Raw genomic sequence first — 26,541 nt, 5'->3', positions numbered from 1 at the left:
AAAGAGCGGGTCCCTTTTACTGGTTCTTTTCCGGAGCTGTACATGGCCCAAATTACTCGATGACAAAACATGCCTCTTACAAACATGAGGCTACACAGCCCTTCAGGTTATTGTTAAAATCCAGCCCTGCCCTGTTGACTCAGCCTGCGAGATAGCTGGACACCGCATGCCCCGCGTTGGGGTGGACAAACAGCACTAAGAACCCCAATCCAGAGCAATCAGACACACACCAGTGCAAGTTTGCAGCTTACAAGCGGCGAGGTCCACGTTTAAATACACTCTCCTTCATTGCACAGGAGGGGCGGGAAAAAAAATCTACCTTTGGTGAGTGGTTAAAATTAGCCCCAGCTGCGTTCCAAAGAGCCTTCCCTGTTCGAGGGTTTGTGGTGGGGTTTGTTTCCCCTCCCCTAAATATGGTGACTCTCCTCTCCCTTTTAACAGTTGAGAGGAAACAAGTTTAATATTCATGGCTGTTAATAGAGGAGGCCCATTATTACTGGCCCGTTGTTCTGGGCCGTACACAATGCTGCTTGTATTTTCATGTGTCTATTCCCAAAGTCCCTGCTTAGCCTTCAGTGAGGACTTTAATATTCATGGGTGTTAATAGAGAGGCCCCCAGTATATTGGGACATTGTTGGGAGTGTACATATTGCTCTGCCTCTGAATAGCCAGAGTTCCCTTTTCTTTGGCTCTGTTTTGCAGGGTTGATGGGCCAGGAGCAAATGGGCACTTTCCCCCCCCCCTCCCTCCCCCTTACAGAGAGAACATCTTTATTCCAGCCCCAGACTTTCTGGTTTCCCATTCAGACCCCTCCGCAATCATGTCAGGCCGAAGAAAAGTGGAGCAAATCAATCTTTCATGGTCTTTTTGAGCCCAATTTGACATCCATGGACTCTTCTTTTCTTTCACAGCCTACAAGGGGATGGTCAGGAGCTGGACAAGGTTGGGGTCTGATGAGGGGAGACATGGAAGCAAATGCGGCAAAGAGAGAAAAGAAAAGCAGAACAAGAAAAGATTGCGGGGAGAGGGGGGGGGGGGGAATGACAGTGCAAGAAAGGCGATTAGTGCCCAACAGCTGCTTTTTGGGGGGTGGCGAGGGGAGGGCGATTTCGCCCCGCTTTCAGCCCTCTGCGTGAATAGGCTCGGAACAGAGCGGAGATTGATTTATAGTTATTGCAGTTGAACATTTATTGCTCTTAAAGAGCGGAGGGGAGAAAAGGGGCATGAAAAGCTCCTTTCTGCGGCAAAGGGGGATCAAATGAAGACTGCTGAGCTAATATACAGTGGCCAATGGGAATTTGATTTGCTTTAAAATTTAACTCTTTGAGGGCTGCGGCTGATGGACACATTTTGAAACGGAGCCCTGGGAAGCGCTTTGGTTTGGGGCTGGAGACAAAGCCCTGGGCTTGCCCCGCTTCCTCCTCAATAGCTCGGGGATATCTCGTTAGTGGGGCATTCCCTGCAATGACCGATTTGTGAATGAGGGAGAGGGAAGCTGCGTGTGTGTAAAAAAACCCAACAACCAACAACCCAAATGATATTGGCTCAACTTTTCCATTCACTCTTCTCTTCCCAGAAGCGGGCGAAAGGGAATATTCGTTTAACACTCACACACTGCAACATTTCCAGACTCTCTGGATTTAAAAACAAACAAACCTGAATGCCACCTCGGAGTTCTCGTCCCCCCCTGGTATTTGGCGAATAAAGGAGAAGGCGCTTTTCAAGATCCTTTCCCCTGCGGAAGGCATTTTTAAAAGGTGCCGATTAAAATGCTACCCGGAGCTTTCTGGAGGGACGTGTCCGAATAAGGAAGTCATTTGAGAAGGGGGAAAAAAACCCTTTAGGGGCTGAATTTGTGTTAGCACCGAGCGGATTTCTAATTTCTTTTACTAACACCGGCAAATCGATGCCCCGTGTCGTCTCCCTGCGCCCTCGGACAGAATGGAGCCCATTGTTAAATAGAGAGAAATACATTTTTACTAGTGATTGAAAGCGCCTTTCTCTTTTGAACTTTAGAAGAAAGTCTCTCGCATGGAAAGAAGATTCCCACCCCCCCTCCTCTCCCTTAAACATCTGTTTGGAGAAATCCAGGCTCCAGGGCAGAGCCCATCCCTAACCCCCTCCCAAAGTCATTAAAAAGATATTAGTGCAACTGTGAAAAGTCCAGCACCGTTATTGATCGGGAGGGGGAAATAATTAAAGAAGATTTGGGATTTGCCAGAACTAATAATGTTGAGGGGGGGAGGCTCATGATAACCAAATCCTCGGTGCGCATTTAGTTCAAATGAAGCCTTTATGTGGCAGATCATTAACGCAGCTTTCCCCAGGAAGCCTCCCCCCTTCTTCCAAATTCAGGTTTCTTTGGGGGCGCTGCGTGCGCTGTGGCAGCTCCCCCGAGCGGGCGGCGTCTCTCCTGGCCCCCCCCAGCACCTGGCTCCGAGTGGGGTCCGGGTATTTTGATTTCAGTTCACTTGTGCAAAAGGCAAAATAAAAGCCGAGATCAACTTGAAAATCGGTTACATTCAGATCCGATTTCAGCTGCGTTTGATTCCCCCCCCTTTAAAATCAAATCTTAAAGGGGGGGGGATGGTCCCTGTTGCGAAAAGTCGAACGGGCCCAAGAGGTACATCCCCCCCCCCGCCCTGGAAAGTCATTTGTTGAGCATTCATGGGGCTTTTCTCTCGCGCTCGCTTGCAAGCTCACAAAGAGGCAAGCTGCTGTTTGGGGGGCTTTTCGCTCCGAGACCCCTCGAACAAAAGAAATCCTGCAAATGTTTTCAATGGCTTTACCTCAATGAGGAGCACACTCTGCAAGGCAAGGGGGGGGAGAGACGGTGAATGCCCCGCGCGGTGGCTGAAAGGCAGGGCTGAATTTAATGGGGAGATATGGGTTTATTTGTTGGGATCAAATTTAATTAGCTTAGTACAACCCTTGAGAGACAAAGCGGCCTCAATCTGTATCCAATCCGAAGCTCGTTTGGGAAGAGGGGCTCCTGGAAAAGTCAAAAGAGAAGAGGAGAAAGGAAGCGAAGCCCCCAGAAGAGCCGAGCCTTTGGGGGCGAGGCAGGTGACTGGCACGCGCGAAACAAGGGACCCTTTTGGGCACAAGGCAGGATTCAAAAGGGGGCGAGGAAAATAGACTCTCCTCAGTTTTTCCCTGCTTCACATCTCGGAGGGGCCGGGGCTGAAAGGGCTGAATGGGGAGGAAGCGGGGAGGGGGGGATCTAAAGCAAACAGAAGCGCTGGAGAGGCCGTTTTGTGGCTTTGGAGGCAGCAGGCAGCAGGGGGGTTGGTTATGGGAATGCGCCCAAATGTTACCTGCTCGAGCAGCGCGGACACAATAGCGGGGAGAAAGGGCCGGGACAGGGGGACCCCCCCATTAGCCAGCCGGGCTCAGAAGGCCGCTGGGCGAGACAAGCCCGGGGGTTGGGGGAAAACCGCGAGTCCCGGGCAGATGAGCCAGCTGCGCCCAGGTCCGCCGCGCCGGGGAGTCGGCGATGCCCGGGGCCGCAGGAGCAAAGCGGACGCGCTAGCCACGGGCTGCAGCCGGGGCGCTGGGCGAGATGCTCACCCGGCCGAAGGATAATGGGACCCCCCACCCCACTAACCCTGGCAGTGGCAGGGGAAGGTCTGCAAACTGCACAGGGTTTGCGGGGAGGAGGCAGCTGTGAGCCCTCGGTTTGGGAACAGGTCTAAAACGGGCGGGCAGCCCTGCTATCTAGGCGTGGTACTTTGAAAGGAGCCTAGGGGAATTAGGAGCTCAAATCCCATTGGACGTCAATGGAAGTGCAGCACCTAACTTCCTTAGGCTCCTGTGACAAGCATCTGTACCTCACTCTTCGCTCCCCCAAAAGCTATAGGTATGATCTCCTACTGGAAGGTTGGAGAAAACCAGCAGGTGTCCAGTTTCCATCGCCAGCCGTTGGAGCATGGAAGAGGATGGAACAGAGACTGTATTGGTATCAGAGCATGAAACCATAAAACGTTACCAGACATCCAGGATCCATGTACCAGTTAATGGCGCACAGGGAAAGAAATAGCTGACAGTACTTGATGAAAATAGAGGGGTTTCTGAGCCAGGATGCCAGGAAGCTGGCCATATGTGAACACCAGGGCACATTAGTGGGGACCCTCATCCCCTTTGAGCTGACAAATGCACCAGCCACTTTCCAACACCATGTGGACAAAGGTTCGAGGAGTCTCCAAGCTGATCTGCTTCCCATTTTTAGATGACACGCTGGTGTGTTGCAAAGGCTTGACTGGAAGATGGTAGGAAAGTACTTAAGAGATTGTAAGGCTGTGGGGTAAAATTCAGCCCTGGTAAGCATGAGAATCCACCAGCCAGTAAGGTCACTAGGACGTGAAAGGACAGCAAGCAGGACCCTTTAAGATATTGCCATCCCCCAACGTTTGAAGCAAAACAGATTAGACAGAGGCTAGATGTACAAAGCGAATGGATTTCCTGGGATAGCACCAAGAGTCCATTAGGGAACGCTCTCATGTTGCTAAACCCCTGCCGTGAACTTTTAAGGGATCTTATGGAGGAGGACAAGAGGCAGAAGAGAAGGGAAATGGACCTCTCCCACTGAGCTCCTCAAAGCTCCAGAAGCGGCTGGAAACGCTAATGGATGGTTTCTCCTCTCCTTTGCCCACCTCGCCCCCAGGAGATCCTCTCCCCACTCCTTTGCCAAAGGGCTAGGTGTGGTATTTCATCAGTGGCAGGGTGATAAATCACTATGGGTCGCAAATACTGATGAGAACGCCCACCTGCCTCCAAGGAAGTTAAAGTTCCAGCCTGTTCCCAAGCTGGTTATTGCTCAGCACAGGGACCCTCCTCCACCCTTCAGCACCAAGTGCGTTAGCCACCTCCTGGCAAAGCTAACCCCACGGGGATCACAGGGTGATGGGGGCAGTTTGGCCATCAGCTGCAGGGCCAAGGGAAGCCAATGTCATTGCAGGTGGTGTTGGACACCCATGGCAAGGATATGGCCACAGGCCTGGGGACTGGAATACAAGCCCAGCTAGGAGGGGAATAATGTGTGCTGGATCCTGGCTTTAGCCAGAGGCACAGGGCAGGTGTCCCTCATGTCACCCTAACCTCTCTTGTTAGCCAAAAGGGGCTGCAAAAGAGCACAGCATGAGGGTCCCACGTGGGAGGGCAGTAACGGAGCTGAAGAGCAGAAATCAACGGCTCTAGAGGGCAGAGAGAGGGCAGGAAACTCTTGGTAGGAACATTGGGCAATGAAGAACTCCTGTATAGATGGGGAGGATCGGTACTGCCCCCACTTCCCGAAATCAGGCTCCCTGAACCATATATATCATTGGTTTAACCAATACACCAAGGGAGTATGGCTCAGCTCGGGACTTGAGTCAGGATTTTGTTTGCCGCAAGTGAGTTTTTGGCTGCAAATGAAGAAAGAAAGAGAATATAGTCAGCAACAGCCAGCCAAGAGATAAACAGAAGAGACCTAGGGTGAAAGTCTGGCCCCCTTGAAGTCAGTGGGGCCAGGATTTTACCCCTCTTGCAGCTTCTCTGCCCCGATTATTAATGCCCAGCCCCCTACCTTCCCCAAGGCTTGTCACTTCCATATGCTCTGCGTTAGTAGCCCTCCTCCCTGCACCCCCGCCCACGGGTCCCCATAACCCACCCTCCGTGTGTACCATGCAGCAGCCACATATACCCAAAACTACTGTGTGCGACTCGGCTGCTAACTCAGCCTACTGACTCCCACCCGCCGATACCCTAGTCTGACGTACACCTAAGGTAACTAGACAACATGTGTGTGTGGGGCGGGGGGGATTAGGAGCCTATATAAGACAAAGCCCCAAATATCAGGACTGTCCCTATAAAATCGGGACATCTGGTCACCCTACGTACACCCTTTTGCCACCCCTCCATTTATAATACAGCCTCCTTCTCCCTATTAAGCTTGTCACGGAACTGCCCAGGCAGTGACTAAAATGGCCTCATTGCACTAGGAGCTGCCCCAAAGAGCCGACCCCCCCACACCCTAGTGCACGTCCAGCTCATTGTTCACCACCCGCCTACAGACAAACCTCGAGAGGCAGCGTGGTCGTGGCCAGGGCGTTGAACTGGGACTCGGGAGACCTGTGTCCTGTTCCCAGCTGTGACCCTGTGGCTTTTTCTCTTCCATCCCTTTGCCTGGTTTATCTATCTGGAGTGCAAGCTCTTTGGGGCATGGATGGTCTCTTGTATACATGTACCGCACCTGGCACAATAGGGCCCAGGTCTTGGTCAGGGCCTCTAGATGGGCCTGTAATACAAATAATAATAAGCACAACACCCATTTCCAGCCATCCTGTCGCATGCCAGCTTCTTACACTCTCTCTGCTATACTCCGAGCTCTCCGGCCTCCTTCGGGGCACGCCCGGTTTGACACTACTGCACTGGGGTTCATTGCTGCCAGCATATAGGAATTAACAAGAGGGCTGCTCCTTGTGCCACCCTCCCACTCCCAAACCTGCTGCCTCTCCCCCTCCTTGTCTGCCACGTGGCCCAGCCCGAGGGAGGTCTGCAAGCTCTCTCCTTCCACTCCCAAGGACCTGCCTCCTCTCCTGCTCTTTGTCTGCCACATGGTCCAGCCTGAGGGAGGCCTGCAAGCTCTCTCCTTCCATTCCCAAGGACCTTTTGCAACCTCCAAAGAAATAAGGCTGGAAAAAAAGGGGGCTAAAGTGTCACCTTTTGGAACCAAATCAAGTAAAATAAAAAAAAAATCCAAACCAACATTTTGCTTTTGTGTGACCATCCTTGTTTGGGAAGTTTAGAAGGACGACACAAAAGGGGCTTTGAGATGGCACCTGCGTAGCGCCAGCCTCCCCATCCTCGCATATAGGAGCAGTTTAGATATTTAAAGCAGCTGTTTTATGTTTGAAGTCTTGACCCTCTTGGCTATAAACACACGTGGGCACCTCCATATCCAACTGGCCTGATGGTACCATTTCCGAAGGGAGCTGTGGGGATTATTTGCCTCCAGTTCTCTCTGCAGGGGTCCACGGAGCCACAGAGCCTGAGCGAGAGCTCCAGCATCTTTCTCACTAGTGTTCCCAGGATTAGTTTGGCAAAGAGGCAGGGTGCACACAAAGGCAAAAGGAGGGGGGTAAAAAAGCCTCAATCTGTGTCCTGCCTGCCCTTTGCAAAGCTCCGTCAGTTCTGAAATGAAATGTGGTTGTGTTAGCTTGGAAAGGTAACTTCTTTGCTGCCCGGCTGTGGTTCTTCTGGGGCCGGCAGCTCGGATGATTCTCTCTGCGCAGCAGCCGTAATGACCCATTGCAAGGAGCAGCGAGCCGAGGTTGTGCACACTGCCTGGAATGACTAAGGCAGAGAGCTATCTTTGCGGCCCACCCTCTGTGCTGTTTTAAGGCAGGTGATTTGAGGGAGCAGGTGAGACACATTTAATACATGGTCCTAAGAATACATTCCTGCAGGGCTTGCTGGTGAGTGACTACCATAAAAAGACCCTTTCAAGCCCCCTTGGCAAGGAAAAGGGCTAAACCGGGGCCTATGAAATTGAAAGCAGAGCCGGAAAGAAGCAGAGGGTTCGGAATGAGGAGTGACTCGTAGGGGTTTAGACATCGAAAACATACAGCGACATGAACACAACAGCTTGACTGGTACTTGACTGATCTCTGGCAGCTACATCAGAGAGCTAATGAGAGCCCCAGGCCAGCATGCTGGGGTTCCATTTTAAAACCCACTTAATCGCTCTCATCTTCATGTGTTTTCATCCCACGGGAGATTCTGGAGGGCCCAGTTGCTCTCAGTGATTATATACCAAACAGGAACAGGACAGATCAAAGGGTGCAGAGAGCAAGGGGCAATTTGGACACATGGTGGCCAATCTGTTGCCATCCTCCAGGATCTCCCATGGAAAACAGGCCCCACACAGCGGGCTACATTCAAAGCTGGAGCATTGGGTGCCCGCACACCTGTAACTCTCTGGGCCAGGGTCACCCGGGAGGTACGTTACACACCACACGTGAGCAGGTTCGAAAGCTGGTGTGAATGGGAAAGTGGTGTAACTTGCACCAGTTCAGCAGTCAGCAGCCATGCAAACAGTGGCCAAACCCTTTGCCCCAAGGATCCTGTAGTGGGTTTGCAGATGTGGTAGCTGGTTATACCAATGATACCCAGGTCACCCGTCCCCAAGAAGCAGGAGCGGCGCCAGGATTTTTGGCACCCTAGGCAGGGGTCCTTCTGTGCTACCAGTTGTTGGTGGCAGTTCTGCGGCCGGGGTGGGGGGGGTCCTTCCATGCTCACGGTCTTCGGGGCACTTCGGCAGCGGGTCCCGGAGCGAGTGAAGGACCCGCCGCAGAATTGCCACCGAAGACCTGGAGCACGGAAGGACGCCCCACCGCAGAATTGCCGTCCGCCCAAATCCTGGTGCCCTAGGCAACCGCCTAGGTTGCCTAAATGGAAGCACCAGCCCTGCCAAGGAGCGTGCTCCTGCATCCACAGGCTAGGCAGCTGTACAATAGTTTAGGACAGGAAGTGACCAATTCTTCTCCCACCTAAACCCATAGGGGAGGTCAAACTCTAACCAGTGATACCAGTACAAATTCACAGAAGACAGTGAGGCTGTATTTCAAGGAGGTGTAGACCAGAGGCAAGTGAGCAGAGTTTGTTCCCTAGAGGAAGTAGGAGAGAGAAAAAGTGTGTGTGTTGGGGGATGGGGGGAGAGGGGAGAATCTGCTTCATCTTACACTCTTCTATTACCTGCCTTCTTGCAACTTCCCCCACCTGCCCTACAACCCCTTTGCACATCCAGCTGGACGCCAAAGTGGTGCAAATTACCCTGATTTGCCTTTTGCAACCAACACGTGACTATGTCTAGAGCAAATACAGCCTCCCAGGGATCTAGAAAGGCCAGGAAATCCTGCCCCGCCCCATCCCCAAGGATATTCCGTGGGTGCAGGCCGCCATGTGGTAATAAAACCCCAAGTGGGACGATCCTGCTCTCAGTTATATCAGTGTAAATCCAGAGTGACTCCAAGGACTGCAGTCGAATGACTCTGGATTTACATGGCAGAATCCAGCCCAGAACTAGATCTACACCTCCTTGAAATCCCGTCAGATCAAGCCTGGTTAGTGTTTGCGTGAGGCAAGTGCGGGTTCTGTAAAGGGCGATGCAAGACTTCGTAAGTGGCGCTCTGCGATGTCAATCCGTGCTGGTCCTGGCGTGGTCCTGAGGGGCACTGTGGCTGTGGGTAGCAGCGTGGGAGGCTCTCAAGGGAGCACTTTTCTCTCCGAGTCAGTACAGACCCCCAAAGCCCAGCAGGCTGTTAGAACGGATGTGGTGCAGGAAGCAGTGTGGGAGATTCAAGGGTGGGGGGGGGGGGTGCGTTCCTTCTCTCTGGGCCAGTGCTGACCTGACAGCCCATGAGCAAACTAGTGGCACTGTGCTTTTGGAGCGGCTATCGTTTTGGGCCATACAGAAAGCTGAGCTCCTGGCCACCTGTGGTCATTTATGGGGCAGTTTTCCCTTGGGCAGGGGTGGAAAATCGGAAATCCTAGCCTTGGCCTTCTGCTGCCGAAACAATCTCCTGGGAAAGGAATTCTTCACTGCCTGTCCTAAACGGCTACGCGGCTGTGGTGCTTCTTGGGGACAGGTGACCTAATCTGTAGATCAGGTGGGTATGTTTGCAAGCCTCCTTCTGGCTGAATAAGCATCCAAGAATTCTTGGGCATCAATAGCAAATGGGTCTGCAGCCTGGCCCCTAGGGGAGGAAACAGAGGGAGAGCTGTCCGTGCTGCACATTCTGTGTAGCAGGGAGCAACATTTCCCATCAGCTTTGATGCAGCAACGCTCACACAGCCTCACTTGTTACGAACAACTGAGCGGAACGCTGTCCTTCAATGGCTTTGCAATCAAACCCCTGGGTGTCCCGAGGCCTGGGAGGATAGAGGAGGGGCCCTTTCTCCTGCCCCTCTCCCTCCTCAGGGTCACAGTACACTGAGCAAGATGAGTCTCAGGGCTTGGGTGCCTCTAAGACCAGGGATTGTCCGTTCTTGGTAAAAAGTTGTAGCCAATCACTGCAACTACACAGCACTACAGAGGAACAAACCAGTGCATGCAGCCTCTGTAAGGAGGAGACCGGACCATCAGTCATTACATATTATAACTGGTACCTGAATAGCGCTGCAAAGAGAAGATGAACATGGAACAGATTTAAAGAGAAACACCTAGTCACACACTGCACAGAGCCACTCTCCTCAGACCTTCAGGACAAATCCAGAGCAGGTGGCTGGGCTGGCCATCAAAAGTCACTCTGATCCAGTGGCTCATCCAGGGCCTGCGAGAGAGGAATTTGCATGGCTCTCCAGGGACTACGGTTGTCAATTCTTGCAATATTTAGAGTTTTTCTTAAAACTTCAGCTCCTGGAGTGGAGAAAAGCGTGAGAGTGGGGCCTGAGCAATTCTCTCAGAAACGAGGAGACAAAACGAGAACCTGACATCTGTCATTAAAAAAAAATTGTGTGAGTTTTTAATCCAGTTTCACAGGGCTCTCATGGTTTTTGGATGCTCAGGGTTGTGGGGACTGCCCCAAGTAGAACTAATTGCCCCCCTTGTTGGTAATAACAGAAAAGGCCAGGACTGGCTGGGCCATGGAGACTGGACCCCCCTTTGGGAGAGGTGCCTTGTATAAGACAGGAGGAGGGGAAGCATGCCATGCTCCTGCCCACCCTGAGCACTCTGCAGCACCAATCTGGCCTATTTCACCAGTGCTCAAACACACTGTTTCAGCCACACGTGTGAAATGCACAAGTGTGAAATGTGGCATAAACCAGACAGCATTATGTCAAAGGACAGATCCTTACCACCGTGCAGACCTTGGGACAGGTAGGGGCTATCCAGCGGGGCAGGGACCTGACACCTATTATCTTGAAGGCAGCAGGGATCATCTCTAATATTTTTTGGAATCCTTTTGATGGCAAGGAAAATCTCCCATCCCCAGGGTGGAGGCTGTGGAGATATTCAGGGCCAAATTCCGACATCCTTATTACAGTGTCCCACGTGTTGGCTTCATCTCCATATTCCTCACGTGATACTACAAAGGGAGAACATGATCTAATGCAACGAGTCCCTGGGAACACCACCCTGTCTAAAGAGTCTTTACCCACACAGGGCTGGGAAGCGAACACCTCGGGGGCCACATTGGAGCAAACCACCTCAGAGAGAGGACACAACATACAGAGGGTTGTGGTGAATGCTCCATCGCTGGCAGTTTTCCTAAGCGAGGTGCTGTAGTTCAATGAGGGAGATTAGAAATGAAGGACGCTAGCATGGATGAAGGGAGAGTTAGGACGTGGGGGAGGGGAGACACGTTGGCTTTGGAGAAAGGGGGAAGTGGTCTTGGCCGCAGAATTCAAGTTTCCCCATCCCCTTCCCCTCCCCGCAGACAGAGAGCTAAGAAGGGACAGTGACTAGCCTCCTTGGAATGGAGATGGGAAAGATGGGAAGCAAGAGCAAAACGAGAGAGAAGGGGAACCAGATTATCCTGTTATCCCGGTGCAAATCCAGAGGGATGCCAGTCACCTGACTGGAATGATTCTGGATTTACACCGGCCGCTTAGAGTTGAATCTTGCTGACTTTCCAGCGCAGCAGCTTACCAGAGACAATTAACTTCAAGGGTCTCTGTGCACCAAAACCTTCAGAACTGGCGAGGTGCCTTGAAACACACAGCGAGCCTAGGAGTCTGGCCTGCCCTGCCTGTCCTCAGTGGCTGCTCCCCGTAGGCATGCATCAGTTCTCGTAGCATGAACAGGCGTCTGTGCCTCCCCCTGCAGGGAGCGGTGTAGCCCCATGGGCTGTCCTTGACGGGCTCACAGCAGAACAGGGAATTGCCAGCCCTTCAGTCATCCTTACCACGTTCATTAAAAGACAGGTCACCCTCCAGCTGCACCTGTGATCAAAATGAGCTTGACTGGACTTTGGCGAAACCCAGGGGAAGCCTGTTGCTAACATGGCACTGGACAAAGAACGTGGAGTTCAGTGTCCGAGTCTCAGTTCTTCAGTGACTAAGAGTCTGGCCATCACCTGGGATGTTATCTGGGTACCGTCTCCTGGGGGAAAGCCCATCCCTTGAGAGAGTGATCTGACCATGCACCAGGAAAAGGAAATGCACTGTATGAAATCACCCTTCCCTGGGCCCTGAGAGACAGACTGCAGAGGACCCCAGGTGTCCTTCCCCGCAATGGGTGTTAACGAGATGGTGCTGCCCCTAAGTGCATGGAGTTTTCAGCAGCCGTACACTGAGGCAGCTTCGAGAGGGCTCCAAAAGGTGAACCACAGCAAGACTGGCAGAGCAGCTCGGCTGGCTGTCATCGCCTCAACCACCCCCCACAGGTCAAAGGGGTTTGAGTCCACAAGGGCCTACATCCAAAGCACTTGCTCAGCTATCCAGACTGGCCGATGTTGCCTTGTACGTCCCAACCCCTCCCTGCCAAAGCGACTTGAAACAGAGCCCTGGAGAGAGCCCGCAGGGCAAGGGGGAGGCTGGACCCTTCAGCCTTATCTGCTGACAGGTGACCTCCTAATGATGCCGAGTAAAAGGAGCCATTATGAGCCCTCCTGCCGCTCCCTCCCCATTGTTACCCCCTTTCTCTATAAAACAAATAGATCGACTGCCTCTGCCAGCCTGTTGTAATGACTCTGCTGCAGAGAAGTTTAATATTCCCCCGTGAATAGCACAGACAAGGATTCCTGCAGCTCCGCGTGAATTCTGCGGGGCAGGGCAGACAAGTGAGTGACAGGTGGGACAATAGGAAGGGCCTGACTAATCCCCTGGGGGCTAAGGCACCTGCACGCCAGCCAGGCCAGGATTAAAGAGCGAGCAAGGCAGACAATCAAAAGATCAGAGGCTTCTTTCCAACGGCCTTGAAATAGGATTTCCTTAAGTGATAAAGGCAGGGTGGAAAGATAATCTAGTGGGGGAACTGTTACTAGCCGGACAAATGCACACAGTACCTGTCGCCTTCGGACGTACCCCAACTATTCCCAAAAGAGAGAGTCAGACACCAGAGACTTACAATTGCTTAACATGAAGCAGCATCTGTCATAGCTTTGGCATTTCATTGCTCTTAGAGCTCATTGGCAGCTGGGGGCCAGGGCTGGGTTATTACAGAGTGGGAGCTGATGTTTTGTGGCACCTAAGAATTAATGTATTTGTAGATTCATAGGACTTTAGGGCCCAAAGGGACCATCATGATCACCTAGTCTGATCTCCTGCACGCCACAGCCTGACTCCGCCCACCGTAACAGACCCCTAACCTCTGGCTGAGTTACTGAGATCTTCAGATCATAGTTTAAACACTTCAAGTTACAGAGAATCCATCATTTACACTAGTTTAAACCTGTAAGTGACTCATGTCCCATGCTGCAGAGGAAGGTGAAATGCCCCCAGGTCTCTGCCAATCTGACCTGGGGGAAAATTCCTTCCTGAACCCAAATATGTTGATTGGTGAGACCCTGAGCATGTGGGCAAGACTCACCAGTCAGATACCAGGAAAGAATTCTCTGTAGTAACCCAGATCCCACCCCAGATCATGTCCTGTCTCCAGCTGGTGGGGATTTTTGCTACGCGCAGTTGTTGATGAGTCACTTAGTCTGGATCTGTAAAAGCAGCAAAGAATCCTGTGGCACCTTATAGACTAATAGAGGTTTTGGAGCACGAGCTTTCGTGGGTGAATACCCACTTCATCAGATGCATGACGAAGTGGGTATTCACCACCGAAAGCTCATGCTCCAAAACCTCTATTAGTCTATAAGGTGCCACAGGATTCTTTGCTGCTTTAGCCATCATAGGCAGTCCCATCCTACCAATCCCGCCATAAACTTATCAAGCTCAGTCTTGAAGCCGGTTCAGTTTTTTGCCCCCACTGCTCCCCGGGAAAGGCTGTTCCAGAACTTCACTTCTCAGATGGTTAGAAACCGATGTCTAATTTCAAGCCAAATTTGATGGCCAGTTTATATCCATTTGCTCTTGTGTCCACATTGATGCTTAACTTAAATAACTCCTCCTCTCCCTGGTATTCATCCCTGTGATGTGTTGAGAGAGAGCAGTCTTAATTCTCCCTAGCCTTCGTTTGGTTAGGGTAAACGAGCCAACCTCTTTCGAGTCTCCCCTGCTAAGGTCGGGTTTGCATTCTGCAGATCATCCTGGAGAAAAAGGTAGGTAGGCAGGCAGGCAGCTGGAGGGTAAGAGGCAGCAGCCTCTTACCCAGGGGCCTGACCCAAACTCATTGAAATCAATGAAAATCTTTCCATGGCCGGCAGCAGGCTTTGGACTGGAGGCAGAAAGAGCAGTTCTAAAGGGCTCTGTACCTAGGAACCCTACCCCAGCAGGAGGACAGATGTCTGAAAGTTGTGTCAGCCCATAGCGAGTACAGAATTTCCACCCTCGTGTGCAGAGTCCTTCCCTTCGGCTTCTATGGCACAACAGCATCTCTCTCCACCCGAGGGGTTGTTTTGGATGGGTGGAAGTGAGAGGGAACAATTTACATCAAGCCCCTTCCCTGTCCACCCCACCAACCCACACTTGTAGCTTTCCACAGGGACTCGGTCTACGGTTAACCCCGGCCCTTGCCCACATTAGCAGAAACCCAAGGTCCGTGAGGACAGGTACGGCACTGAACATGTCCCTTCAAACAGGTTCTGTGTGTTTAGTGGCTCCCACTAGAACGTAAGCTCCCTATGGCCTCTCTAGGTATTTATACAGCCCCACATCGGAGTATCTGAGCCCCTCACACACATTAGTGATGTTGTATTTATCCTCATGCCACAACTAGGGAGGCAGGGCTGGCCGCTCTCTCCATTCTGCAGATGGGGAACTGAGGCAGAGGGATTAAGGGCTTGACTATGTTTGAAATGTTGCGCTGCTGACCTGCTTCTGAATGGACACTACCTACGCTGATGGGAGGGGTCCTCCCCTAATCCACCTTCCCGAGAGGCAGTAGCTAAGTTGACAAGAATTCTTCCATTGACCTTGTGCTTTCTATACAGGGGCTTATGCTGGCCTAACTACCCGCCACAGGGGAGTGGATTTTTACCACCCTAACCCATGTAGTTACTCCAACCCATTTTCTAGCATAGGCCAGGCCTGCAGGACTTGCCCAAGGTCACACAGGAAGGCTGTGGCAGAGCAAGAGTTTGAATCTGCGTCTCCCAAAGACCAAGTGGGTATTCACCCACAAAAGCTCATGCTCCAAAACGTCTGTTAGTCTATGAGGTGCCACAGGATTTTTTCCTGCTTTCCCAAAGCAGAGAGACTAGAGCCATGGCCACTAACTTATCCTTCTCTTAGTGCTCACTACACGCCTGCAAGGTGTGGCTAGTCAGTATCCCCTTTTTACTACTGGAAGGATGGTGGTAGAGGAAGATTATGTACGTCCTCAGTCATTTTAACACATTGCACGTGCTCATAACTTTCTTTCTAAGCTTACATTTTCCAGTGCTGGTTTTTACCCAGACAAGAATTTTGGTGAAAAGTTGGAGCAAATTCCCTTTGGCTGACTGAGTTTGGAGAGCATGGAGAATTTAGGGACTAAAGGAAAAGCATAGGCAGCCTTTTCTTGCACACAAATTTCGAGAACAGGTGGGCTTTACCCTGTGACATGATCAGGTTGGCTAAGCCTCTGAAAACTAGACTCATTAAAGAAAACACAAACCTCCAAAGAAGACTGAAACTGTGACCAAAGTCAAGTTAAATCATTCAAATCAGGAACTATGAAAGCTGACATTTAACTCAATTCCATAATCTCCTCACATGCAGGAACAACAATCCAAGCTGGAATTACATGATCAGACAGACAGACCGTCTGTTTTCGACAGCCCTAGATACACACAGCACTTTATAGTATTTTCATCTCAGTCCATATAAACCATCCCTATGGGAAGTACACAAACATTTTAGCACCAGACGAGAGAAGCAGAGCAGTAGGAGAGCCAGCCAACTTGTGTGGTCATAAACATGCAGTTATTGAAAGAGCTCATCACCCCACTTATGCTTCACTGATACAGCTTATTGTAAACACTGTCATTCTAATGCAATTAAATATTTAGTATTTGGGGGATAAAACATACCTGCTTATGGAAAACGAATCATCTTTTCTTTTTAACTTGCACTGTTAGAAATAGGCTTCATTTTCAAGTCATGCAAAATTAAAGAAACTATTTTAAAATAGCTGAAAGTACACCCAAATAGATTTGCATGGTACGATACTCTGTATATAGAGCACAAACCAGAAGATCAATTGAGTAATCATGAACCTAGCAAGACATTTCAGCAAAATTATACAAGATTATTTCGCTAAGAGTTTGCAGAAAGATTGCAGTAAGTTTTCATTTAAAAATGTACCAGTACTCCAAGAAAAAGTAAAGTAGGATTCATACAGCTCAATACACATAGCTTGCAAATTAGTACGGGAGAGTAAACTGAACTAATGAAAAGGTGGGTCCTTAAAGCTATATTATTATGGGAGTTGATTTAATGGAAGAATGAAAACACATTAAAAGATGCTACACAGCTATCTGCATCCAAAGTTGTAGGAAAGTGTGTTTAGGAGGAGGTCAGAGCATTTAAAGACTGATTGTGAGACCATGAACACACAAAGGCAGAAGTAAAAGTTCAAGTTAAACTTCGCTGCCTGAATTTTCGTGTCCTACTGAGGTCACCTCAGAAGGCCACAACTTCAATTTCTTTTAAAAACTGTTAGTTGGAAACCTCAGCTTCTGATGCAACACCTTCCAAATAGTATTTTCTGAAATTAAAAACATTAAGTGTTAAGCCGACTCTACCTAGAGTGCTGAAAAATGCAAACCCACTGAAAAAGCAGCATGACCCCCCCCCCGCTAATCTTTCCCTTCCAGCTAGCGCAAGTGTTGCATGTACCTGAAGCAGGCAGAGTTTTCAGAGAGAGATGTGATTTTCAAGTGGAAGCTGTCTCTAACTTTGCATGAATGTATTGTTTGCGTGGAACACTTCCCCTCACCCCCAGTACCTCCCTCCTCAGCTGCCTTCGTTTCCCTGCCCCTTTACTTCCGTCCTCCTCCCCACTTTTAGTCCAACTAGTCCCCCACACCTGTTCAGCACCAACAGCCACCTGCTCCTGCAAAGGAAAACCCCCAAACAATCCTGCCACCTGGTAAAGCTTTAATATGAAGAATGTTCACAAACCCAGAACCTGCTTGCCAGAGGTGCTGAGCTGCTGCGGCTCCCAGACTTTGAATGAAGTTGTAGGTGCTCAGCTCTTCTGATCACCGTCCCCCCCATCACTTGTGCCAGTCCCACCCCTTCTCTTTTGTCACTCCCCATGTTCTAGACTATCGGGCAACAGCCGCCTCTGGCACCCGGTGGGTGCACACAAACATATGTAACCCTCGAAGGCAGCCAATGGCTAGTGAACTGGGAATTCCAGTCTGGAAAGCATCCTGCATTTGTCCCCCGTCACAGCCCTTTGTTCCTAGGAGTTAAAGAAAGGGGGAAATAAAGAGGAAGGATGATGGGTCATGGTTTAACCAGGCATCTCTTATGGAGAATGGGAAAGGGGGAGGTGTGAAAGGAAGCAGAGTCTCATGGCCAGAGAACCACCCTGGGAATAAAACCCTGGTTCTAGCTCCAACTCTCCCCATCCTTAGCCAAGGTGTTTAACCCACATGGGCCTAGCTGGCTGTTTAGGGTTCGCCTGCAAAGCAGTTGCAACTCCCCACGTTTGGAAAGGCAGATTATGTAGGATCCCTTCAGACCACTATTCGTTCCACCTCCACAGCACAGAAAAAGATCCTAAAGAACAAGCTAAAGCCCGACACCCATGTCCTCAACTCCTCATGCCAAGCACAAGATCCAAACCGTTCCTTCAACCACCAACCCCTTAGAGCCACAGTAGTCACCTTAAACACCTCTCCTGGCACAGAGCAACCCAGAGCGCACTGGCTGGGCCAGATCAAAGTTCCATGGAGTCAGCATCCCCAAGGCTGTAAGCTGCCCATCCCCACCGGAAAGGTGGTTACATAGGGTGAAACACCCAAAAGAGGTCATGGGAAGAAGGGTAAGAACTCAGGAGATGGCACTGAGGTAGCAGACAAAGATGGCACCAACTGCATGAATATTTGAAGAGTTCTAGTACAACAGGAAACTAGATGGAAGTTACTGCAGGTTCTATGTCAATCACTTTTGCATTGGGTTTCGCACTGGTCTGTTTCATTCTCATGAGGTTTTGTAGCAACAAGACCTGAATGCCTGGGAGAAGTCGGAAGGATATTTGAGACTTGGCCTTCCATGCCTCACCCAGTGCCATATGGGATTATGGGAAAAATTCATTCTGCTAAAATCAGCAGCAAACAGTTAACGTGGACCTTTACATCTTCTCTAGGTGTCGAAGTTAACTTCCAGTGAGATGGAGGGGGCAATTCACGCATGTGCTCTGAAGTCCAGAGGCTGGAGCGTCAAGAAGAAAAGCACGACCTCAGTTCACACATCATGGTTTTCAAGTTCTTTGCAAGCATGAGAAGATGAAACTTAAAGACAAAAGCTTCATTGTGAAGCACCTTCCAGCAGATTCTGCAACCATAGAACCCTGCGCTGTACACAAAGATTGAGCCTCAAGAAAAGAATTGGATGAAGGATTGGAGAAGCATTTGCTGTAGGGTTTTTGCTGCCCTAGGCAAAGCATATGCCTCTTCTAGACTCCTGGGTCTGATTGGCAAGGGTGCTGAGCACCCCCAATTCCCACTAAAAACTTAACTCTTGACTTTTCTGGCTGCCCTACCCAACTGCCTACATCTGTAGGGCTGATACTGAGCAGGAGAAACTCCAGTTTATAACCAAACATGTTAAATTCCTCCTGCATCCCTCTCACTGATGACCATGCAGCAATAATGGAAGACAACTGCTGAACTTGGTAACATTTCAAGCACTTTAGCCTTCCAGGACACCAGACTGCTGATGAAAAACCAGCTTTGCAGGCGCCATCTTAATGACAGGCCGAATTTCAAAGGCTTGCAAACTATTTCTCTAGCTGCCCCACCCCCTCAATAAAAGGTTGCATCAGGATAGATTTCCATAATTTATAGTATGGGTATTTCACTGGGGAGACTCGCTAATCTGTACTTACAGATACATTTAAGAAAATGCATCCTCCCACAATCCTGTGCCATTTATGACTCTTGGCACAATCCGCAATACTCAGTCTTCAATTAATGGACACCTTAGGGTTCATTATCACACAATTGCTCCCTGTGAACCATGCCAAATGCTGTTTTGGCACAGAGCTTGGAAGATGAATTAGAAGGAAGTCTTCTCGGTAATGCCCTCTCCCCAATTCCCATTCCCATCATCAGTGTTTATGCCCTCCTCCTGCATTTCCCCCCTCCTCTTTCCAAGTGGCTTTTACTAGTCCATCTTTCAACGTCTCTCTTGATTCTCTGGAGGTGTATTTAAAGATGCTATATTCTCTTTTCTTCCGGCTCTCAACACCCCTCCGAGTCACTGCTTTACAGATGGGATCTCTTTCTAAACACCCCCCTCCCCCTCAAAACCCTCGTCAACTCTGCTACAGATGCCTGGGTGTTTGCGAAGGCAGTAGAGTGGACAAAGCTTTACTTAAGTTGTGGGGCATGAACCTCACATAAAAAAGGGATATCTCGCAAGTGATTCAGCCCAGTGTGGGTTGGGTTGCAGCTAGAGAGAGTTTCCCTGCCCATGAGATTCCTGAGAGGTCATTCAACGGTAAATGTACATTGCTATCCCATAATATCCATTAATTCCCAAGGACTCAAAGTCCTTTTTGTAAGGGAGGACTGCATTGCTCCAATGCCCTGGTGCCGAAGAGCGACACTGCCAGGAGCGCAAGTGTAAGCCAAAATATTCCACTTCCTAGCACCAAGGACAAAGTTTTGGGAGAAGAGCAACAGGTTCAAGAGATTATAAAACCAAGCTCTGCTAATGCACTAACATGCAATAACAGGGTTTACACAGGTGCAGACAAACCTTCTGGATCATTCCTGTTTATAGAAAACTTTTCTTTATTAAACAGATCTCTCCGGCCATAGGCATTTGCATTTAGAATACCTGATTGTGGAACTCCTTCGTGTCCCATTATTTCAAAAGACACATCCACGTGCCATTCAGAGTTTGACTGGAATTAAGGCTCTCAAGTCAACGTAATGGCGTTATCTGAAACCATTAACATGAAATCATTTGGAGCTAAGTTGATGTGATCTGCGCCAGGTATGCAGGCCGAGATGGAGCTCGTTGAGGTAAAAGCAGTTAGCCCACGCTCACGATAGTTACTTTCAGAGGAGAGTGAGCAAACTGAGTAAAGCAGACTAAAAATACTTCACCCACAAGACATCTTGTGGAAATTTTATTATATAGAGTGTAAAATGAAACTGTCAGTCAAATAAAAAGAACACTTTTTTTAACATCATGCTCAACATTATCCAATGGCGTTTCTTTAGTTAGACATTTCAAGCATTATAAGGAAAAAATAAGGAAAGAACCCAACAACAGTAACTTCAGTACATTTCAAAACGGAATGTCCCGCAGGTCAATTAAAAATGCAAGAAAAAATAGCTTCAATTCCGTTTTTTCCTTTAAAAATACACTGTTATCTGTACAAGAAACACTACAGTAAACATTGGAAATCATATTATCCCTTTTATTAAATCAAAATTATTTAGCGCATACTGTGGTTAATACTAGATTCATTTATTTCTCTAGGTAATTTGACAAATATTAGATAAGAAAATATTTAAAAAGAAAAATGAAAAAAGCAAAAAACACCCTGGAATTAAAAAATAGTTACTACTTTTTATATGGTTTAATGTTCCACAGTGTTTGTTAAAGGTACTAATAGCAGATTCATTTTAATATTAAAAATAACAGTATTTATATTTCTGAGAGAATAGAGGAAGGGTTTTTTTGTTTTTTTTTTTAAACAAGCTTGGAGGTCTTAGATACATAAATGCAACCAGCAATGGAGACATGAAAAAATGTATTGCTAAAAAAATTAACACATTTTTATATTATCCTTTAGAACTCTAGAAATTATACAAACCCTACAAAATACCTCCCCACCCACTTGCCTGACAGCAAAACAGTAAGTGTCTCAATACAGAATTCACATAATTAATTACAATACATACCATAGTTCAGTTTTTTAAAAAATGCAATAAAATCAAAGACAGCCAAGATACAAGAAATTAGAAGTAAAACATTTAATGAATTTACATATTTAAGAATATTTAAATACTGTTTAAAATTTTTTTTTTTTTAGGATTTGTTACATACCACCTAAGACTTCCAAGCCACTCTTTCTGTTGCAACAGAAAAGATTGAAAACTAAAAAGAAAAAAAAAAACACACAAAAAACCACATGTTGAAATGTCACAGCTCTGGGGTGCGTTTTGGTGCCTGTATTCTTTCCAAAAAGAATCCCGGAGTTTTTACAAATTTGGAAACAAAAAATTACCAGCATGTCCATAAGTTTAGTACATTACTAATTGTTCCTGATTCTTAGAAAAGTTCAGTTTAGATTATCCTACAACTAGTGTTTCACAAACAGAAAAGTCTTCATCAAAATGTTGCAAATCTAGAAACCTCTGTTACAAAAAGGTTTTCTTCCACAATGATTCCAAGAAAAAAAATTGCCACAAGGACATTGTTCTACTGCTCCTGCATAGAAAGAGAAAGAAACAAAGTCAACTTAGGCCTACACTTAAAACTTATATGGACAGTTTTGTCAGGCAAGGCTAACACCCCACGCCCCATGCCCAAGACCAACATAGCAAAACCTGAGTATAGACGCAGCTATGCCTACAGACAAGTGCTTGTGTTGGCATAGCTACTGTTGTTCAGGGAGTTGGTCCTGTCAGCATACTCAGTCTACGCTGGGGGTTTACGCCAACCTAGGCTCTGTAGTGTAGACACAGCCTTACTCAGCAGCAAGTTCTAAAGTGATCTCCAGAAAACGCCTGCCCGCCACATTTCCCATTCTAACAAATGAGGATATGTACCACAAAGGGATACCTGAGAAGTAAGTCTCTGCAAGAACTCAACCATAACATTTATCATCTCTGAGCTTTCTTCCTGGGAGTCTATGCCCCTTAAAGAACTTTATTTCTTTCTCCACAGGCCCAGACTTTTCAACAGAAGGCTGGAAGGGGACTCCCTTTAGTACTACTTCTAGATCAGCTAGAATGTAATTATTTAATTACACTAAATATTTCCTCCCACGGCATTTCCAGCAAGACTGGGACCAGAGTGAGTATGCAGGTTCCTGCAGAACAGTGGGCTGCACCATCAGTAATTTTATGGCCAAACGTTTGTCTCTCTAGGAATTTGAGTTTCAGTGCTGATGAAAGGTGCCGGACAGCCATACCCACGAATTATCCACAGACAATGGCAGTGCAAGCTTTTCTATACTGCTTATGAGTGGGCTTCTACCCAGACCCAGGGTGTGGGAGGGTAAACATCTTTCTTTCCCTAATAGTGCAAACAGAAGCATTGACGCAGGACCTGCCCACTAGTAAATTAACAGACCAGCAAGTCATTTCACACTTGTTACCATGCAGCCATCATATGCTAGTAACTACGGCTGGTAAAAGACATCCAAGGGAGCAATTTTCATTACATTTTTAATTCAGATTGACAAAAAGTGAGTTGAAGTTTGATGAAAATCTTCACGAAAGTTTTGTTGGATTTTTCAGCTGGCCATAGAGCTGGTAGAAAAATTATGAAATTCCAGTGAAGAAAGGAGGAAGTATTATTGAAAAACACAACAATTTCCACAAACTAGTAATAACTTTTGGGCTCTGCCAGGCTCTATTAAAACCAGTGACTCGGTGGTGAAGGGCTCTGCAACCCATTACCAAGCCAGTAAGTAATCTAGCCCTTTAACTTGGATTTTAACATGGATTGCTGTTTTTAAAGTATCAGCCATCTTCATAACTTGCATGTGGGAGGTGCATATACACATCTCGCCAACTGCCAGAGATGTTCACATTAGCAAGTCTAACTTCGCAGGCAACAGCTACTCCTGACCAAAGCAGCTTTGATGGTGGGATCCAAAATGAACCCCATTCAACCTTCAACTGGAAAGGTGGCAACTGAACTGCACGGCTTGAGTGACAAGATAAGGTAGATATGGAATTCGTTACCATATATGCATAGTACAATCACTCTTCCAGTGATGTGTTTTCCTGTTACGACATTAGAACTGCATTTGCGTATATTTGCAAACACCTAACCCAGGCACAAGGATACCCAACATGCATGAAAGTCAAAGTCTGCATGTGGACGTGACCCTGCAAATTGGATGTGCACCCTTGTGCAAGGCTGGTCCATCCATCAAGCTCTGAAATGCAGAGATCTTGGTAGCATGTGGATTGTGATGCAAGCGCCCACGAAAGCCAGTCAGCTCAGTTAGGTATTAAGCTTCCCATGAAGAGGCACAGTGGGTTGCAGTTAGCCGATTTCCCCTCTTCTTTAGTTGTGTCTCAGGCATCAAGGCAGCTTTACTGCCTATGCCCATGGTGGGGTCTTCACCACACTGGGGTAAATGCTAAGCTACACTAACTCCTCCGAAGAGCAGCAGCAGCAGAGCTTGGTGGAACACAAATACAGACCTGGCTGTGAGCCTGAGCTTGCCCTAGTGTCTGTCCATAGTAGGCAGCCTGCTGTCTGTAATACTCTGCCCATGCCATTGTGTAGTCCGGCTGGGAACTTGCCTGAGAAGCAGCATTGGCAGCGTGACCTGGATGATGAAAAGGAAACACAGGTAGTTGAGCACCAGCAAGGGCAAGCAAACAAACCTACACTTAAGATATTGTTTTATAATGTTTCAGTACAGCAGACATCTGAAAATACAGCAGCAGCAGCTACCTGCCATTTGGACAGAACAGGACACGTTTTAAGCAGATTGCAGGTTATTAGTTGGTGCGGCACTTTGAAAGCATAATTATTCCCACTGTTCAGGGATTCTTGGCTTTGAAATTCTGCTTTGTTCATCCTTTGAGTCCTCCAGGTGAGGAACATCCAATAACTCCAGAAGCTAGGGCATGGAAGATGCCAGAGTGGCATTCCTCTGAAATGTCAATGAGAAGACACCCCTCCCCTGCAACTTCTCAGTCACCAAAGTATACAGCTTTTCTTGTATCTCAGAGAGCAAGCCCCACCCGCCTTCAGGCCTTTTGCCAGTTCTTGTTCTCTCAGGCACGGGTACATGTGCAAACATTTTCCTAATACAGACCAACTTCTGGAGGTGCACCTGAAAGGGAACAAACAGTCCACTGTGGACTGCAGTTCACTGGCCTCACCTTGCCCTGAGACGGTGCAGTAAGGAGCAAGACTTAAAGCTTTCTGTGGGAGAACTACAAGCACCCTCACCAACAGGAGGACACAAAAAGGGATTTGTAAGGGAATGGGACCTTATAAAGCAAGGGAGTGGAGATAAGTTAGTGGATTAGAGCTAACTCTGTTTATAACAAGAGTTTATTCATCTCCAGCAGCCCTGTTTCACTCACTCTGTTTTTTGTAATACTCCTCCCACGCCTTGCTGTAATCAGGCTGGCTGTTCTGCTGCTGGCTCTGTTGGCCTGTGCAAAGAGGACAACAACGGGCATGTCAATAAGGAACAGACGACAAGTCTCTAGCTAGTGACATCTCCCCAACAGACAGCTCCTGGCTCCAAATCTACTGCCCATGCCCTCAACATTCCTCTTCATGCTTGCTACAACAGGTGGGATTCTTCGCTTGGGAAGAGCTATTTTAAAGAGTAAGGGTGCCTGAGTTGTCCCCATCTAAATCCTTTCGTCAGGGAGCAGCACACTAGTCTCCTACCTGTGGTGACCAGCTGAAGCCAAATTGACTTTGCTGGACAAATACTTAGCCAGCGTTGCAAGCCATCCTATGACATAACCGGCAACCTCTGGAGAATGTTTACAACCTGGTACTACAGGAGAATTGAAGGGCACTGGCAGAACCATGATGGAGGAGGAAGACTGAACAGCACTGGCCTGCACCAGTGAGCAAGACTGCCTGTGTCCTTGGCAGTTAAATTCACATTCAAAAGAGGGAGACCTGGGATGGAAAAAAAAAGTGTACATCCCTGGTTGACAACCCAGTTTCTGACAAGCCAAGTTCCGATGACAGAGCGCCCAAGGAACAAGCTTGTTCTTTAGGTTCACCTCAGAAGGGACTCTGAGGGGCTAGAATAGCCCCGCTCGTTCGGTGAAAGCACACTGCAAACAGCCATCAATTAGAATACCTAGTTTGCAGTGTCTGTTGACACCCTGCATCCACACACAACAGCTATCTCACGCACCTCACAGGTGCTGGGCACGCCAGCTGGTTGCAGTACTTGGGAAGCAGTCTTCAGCTCAGCGTTAACAGAACCTGTGCAGTCCACCCTGGCTTTGTCGAAGCATGGAAAGGGAGCCGCGAGCTCTGTGGCATGACAAACACCACCCCACAACGCTGGGCCTTGTATTTGGAAGCTATCCAAAAGACCTGCTTCCAGCAACAGTGATGCACACTACGGAGTAGGTTATTCTAGAAGTCCCAGAACACAGCGGTGTCACCCTAGTTGCAAGGCATATGCTGGCAATGGATGCAGACTGTTTTAGGAAACTGTGCTGCTGTGCAGGCACACGAAAGCTTGTCTCTCTGGCCAACGGAAGTTGGCCCAATAGAAGATTTTACCTCACCCCTGCCTGGTCTCTCACAAGAGAGCCAATCATTTCATAAAGCATTTCTACAGCCACTTCTCTACTTAGAGCACAGGCACTCTTTGAAAAGAGTCAAACAATCCAATGAATGGGCTCAGCATGTCTAAGCTTCAACTAGGGGAGAGGCCATCCACCTGGGCCCTGGGCACCCCCCTTACCCATACCATTATGGTTAATGCACAGGACCTGCAGAATTGTGGCAGACTAACTAAAGAGCAATATAGACAACGTACTAGTTAGAGACACAGCAAGGAAAGCCAGGCGGACTAAAATGCATAAGCACTACAAGAAAGCCACTGCATGCATTAGACTGGTGGGTGAGGATGGGAGGTACGAAGAAAATAAAAAAAATGGAAGCATGCTCTTCCTGGTGAGTTAACTGCCTTCACTCTCCATATACAATCCTGGGTGCTGCCCTGCACTGCAACACAGGCTGACGAGAGCTTTGAAGTGGCAGGGGCTGGGGGGAAGGGTGAACATAATACACTGGAAGTGTGAAGTGGGTGGAGGAAACAGGGCAGCAGTGTCCTGTCCAGGGGCATAAAAGCGGGTTAAAAGACTTGACCAAAGCTACAAGTCAAGACCTTTTCTTGCAGAGGTCAGGGCTGCCTTGACTGTCCACCTGCTAATGCCGACAAAGGACCTCCTTCAATGCCTTTTCTTCTAGGAGAATTACAGTCCGCAGTGGGCTGAAAGGACACGCCACTAAATACATTTCACGGCAAAATGTTTTATCCGGCCAGTTAATTTATTTAAGATGGGGGAGAAGTAATTGAAATCTAAATACATGTGTAGGGTT

At 48.5% G+C, this 26,541-nt stretch overlaps 1 protein-coding gene across 12 annotated transcripts in view; it reads right to left on the bottom strand.

The window, feature by feature from the left end:
• Positions 1 to 20,343: 20,343 nt before the first annotated feature.
• Positions 20,344 to 26,541, bottom strand: part of FUBP3 (far upstream element binding protein 3) — a 58,081-nt gene continuing 51,883 nt past the window's right edge. For 9 of the 12 annotated variants that reach the window (XM_030535190.1, XM_030535200.1, XM_030535192.1 and 6 more), the window contains 2 exons: positions 23,643 to 23,770; positions 20,344 to 21,690 (listed from right to left, as the gene is read on the bottom strand). In XM_030535190.1, coding sequence (XP_030391050.1) covers positions 21,608 to 21,690; positions 23,643 to 23,770 — 211 coding nt within the window. In that variant the 3' untranslated portion in view covers positions 20,344 to 21,607. Of the gene's footprint in view, positions 21,691 to 23,642; positions 23,771 to 24,539; positions 24,612 to 26,541 lie in introns of those variants that run through there. The other 3 variants (XM_030535193.1, XM_030535199.1, XM_030535201.1) reach the window with 2 other exon arrangements.

The sequence above is a fragment of the Gopherus evgoodei genome, chromosome 16 (assembly GCF_007399415.2).
Source record: "Gopherus evgoodei ecotype Sinaloan lineage chromosome 16, rGopEvg1_v1.p, whole genome shotgun sequence".
NCBI lineage: Eukaryota > Metazoa > Chordata > Testudines > Testudinidae > Gopherus > Gopherus evgoodei.
This window is presented reverse-complemented; position numbering and strand designations above follow the sequence as displayed.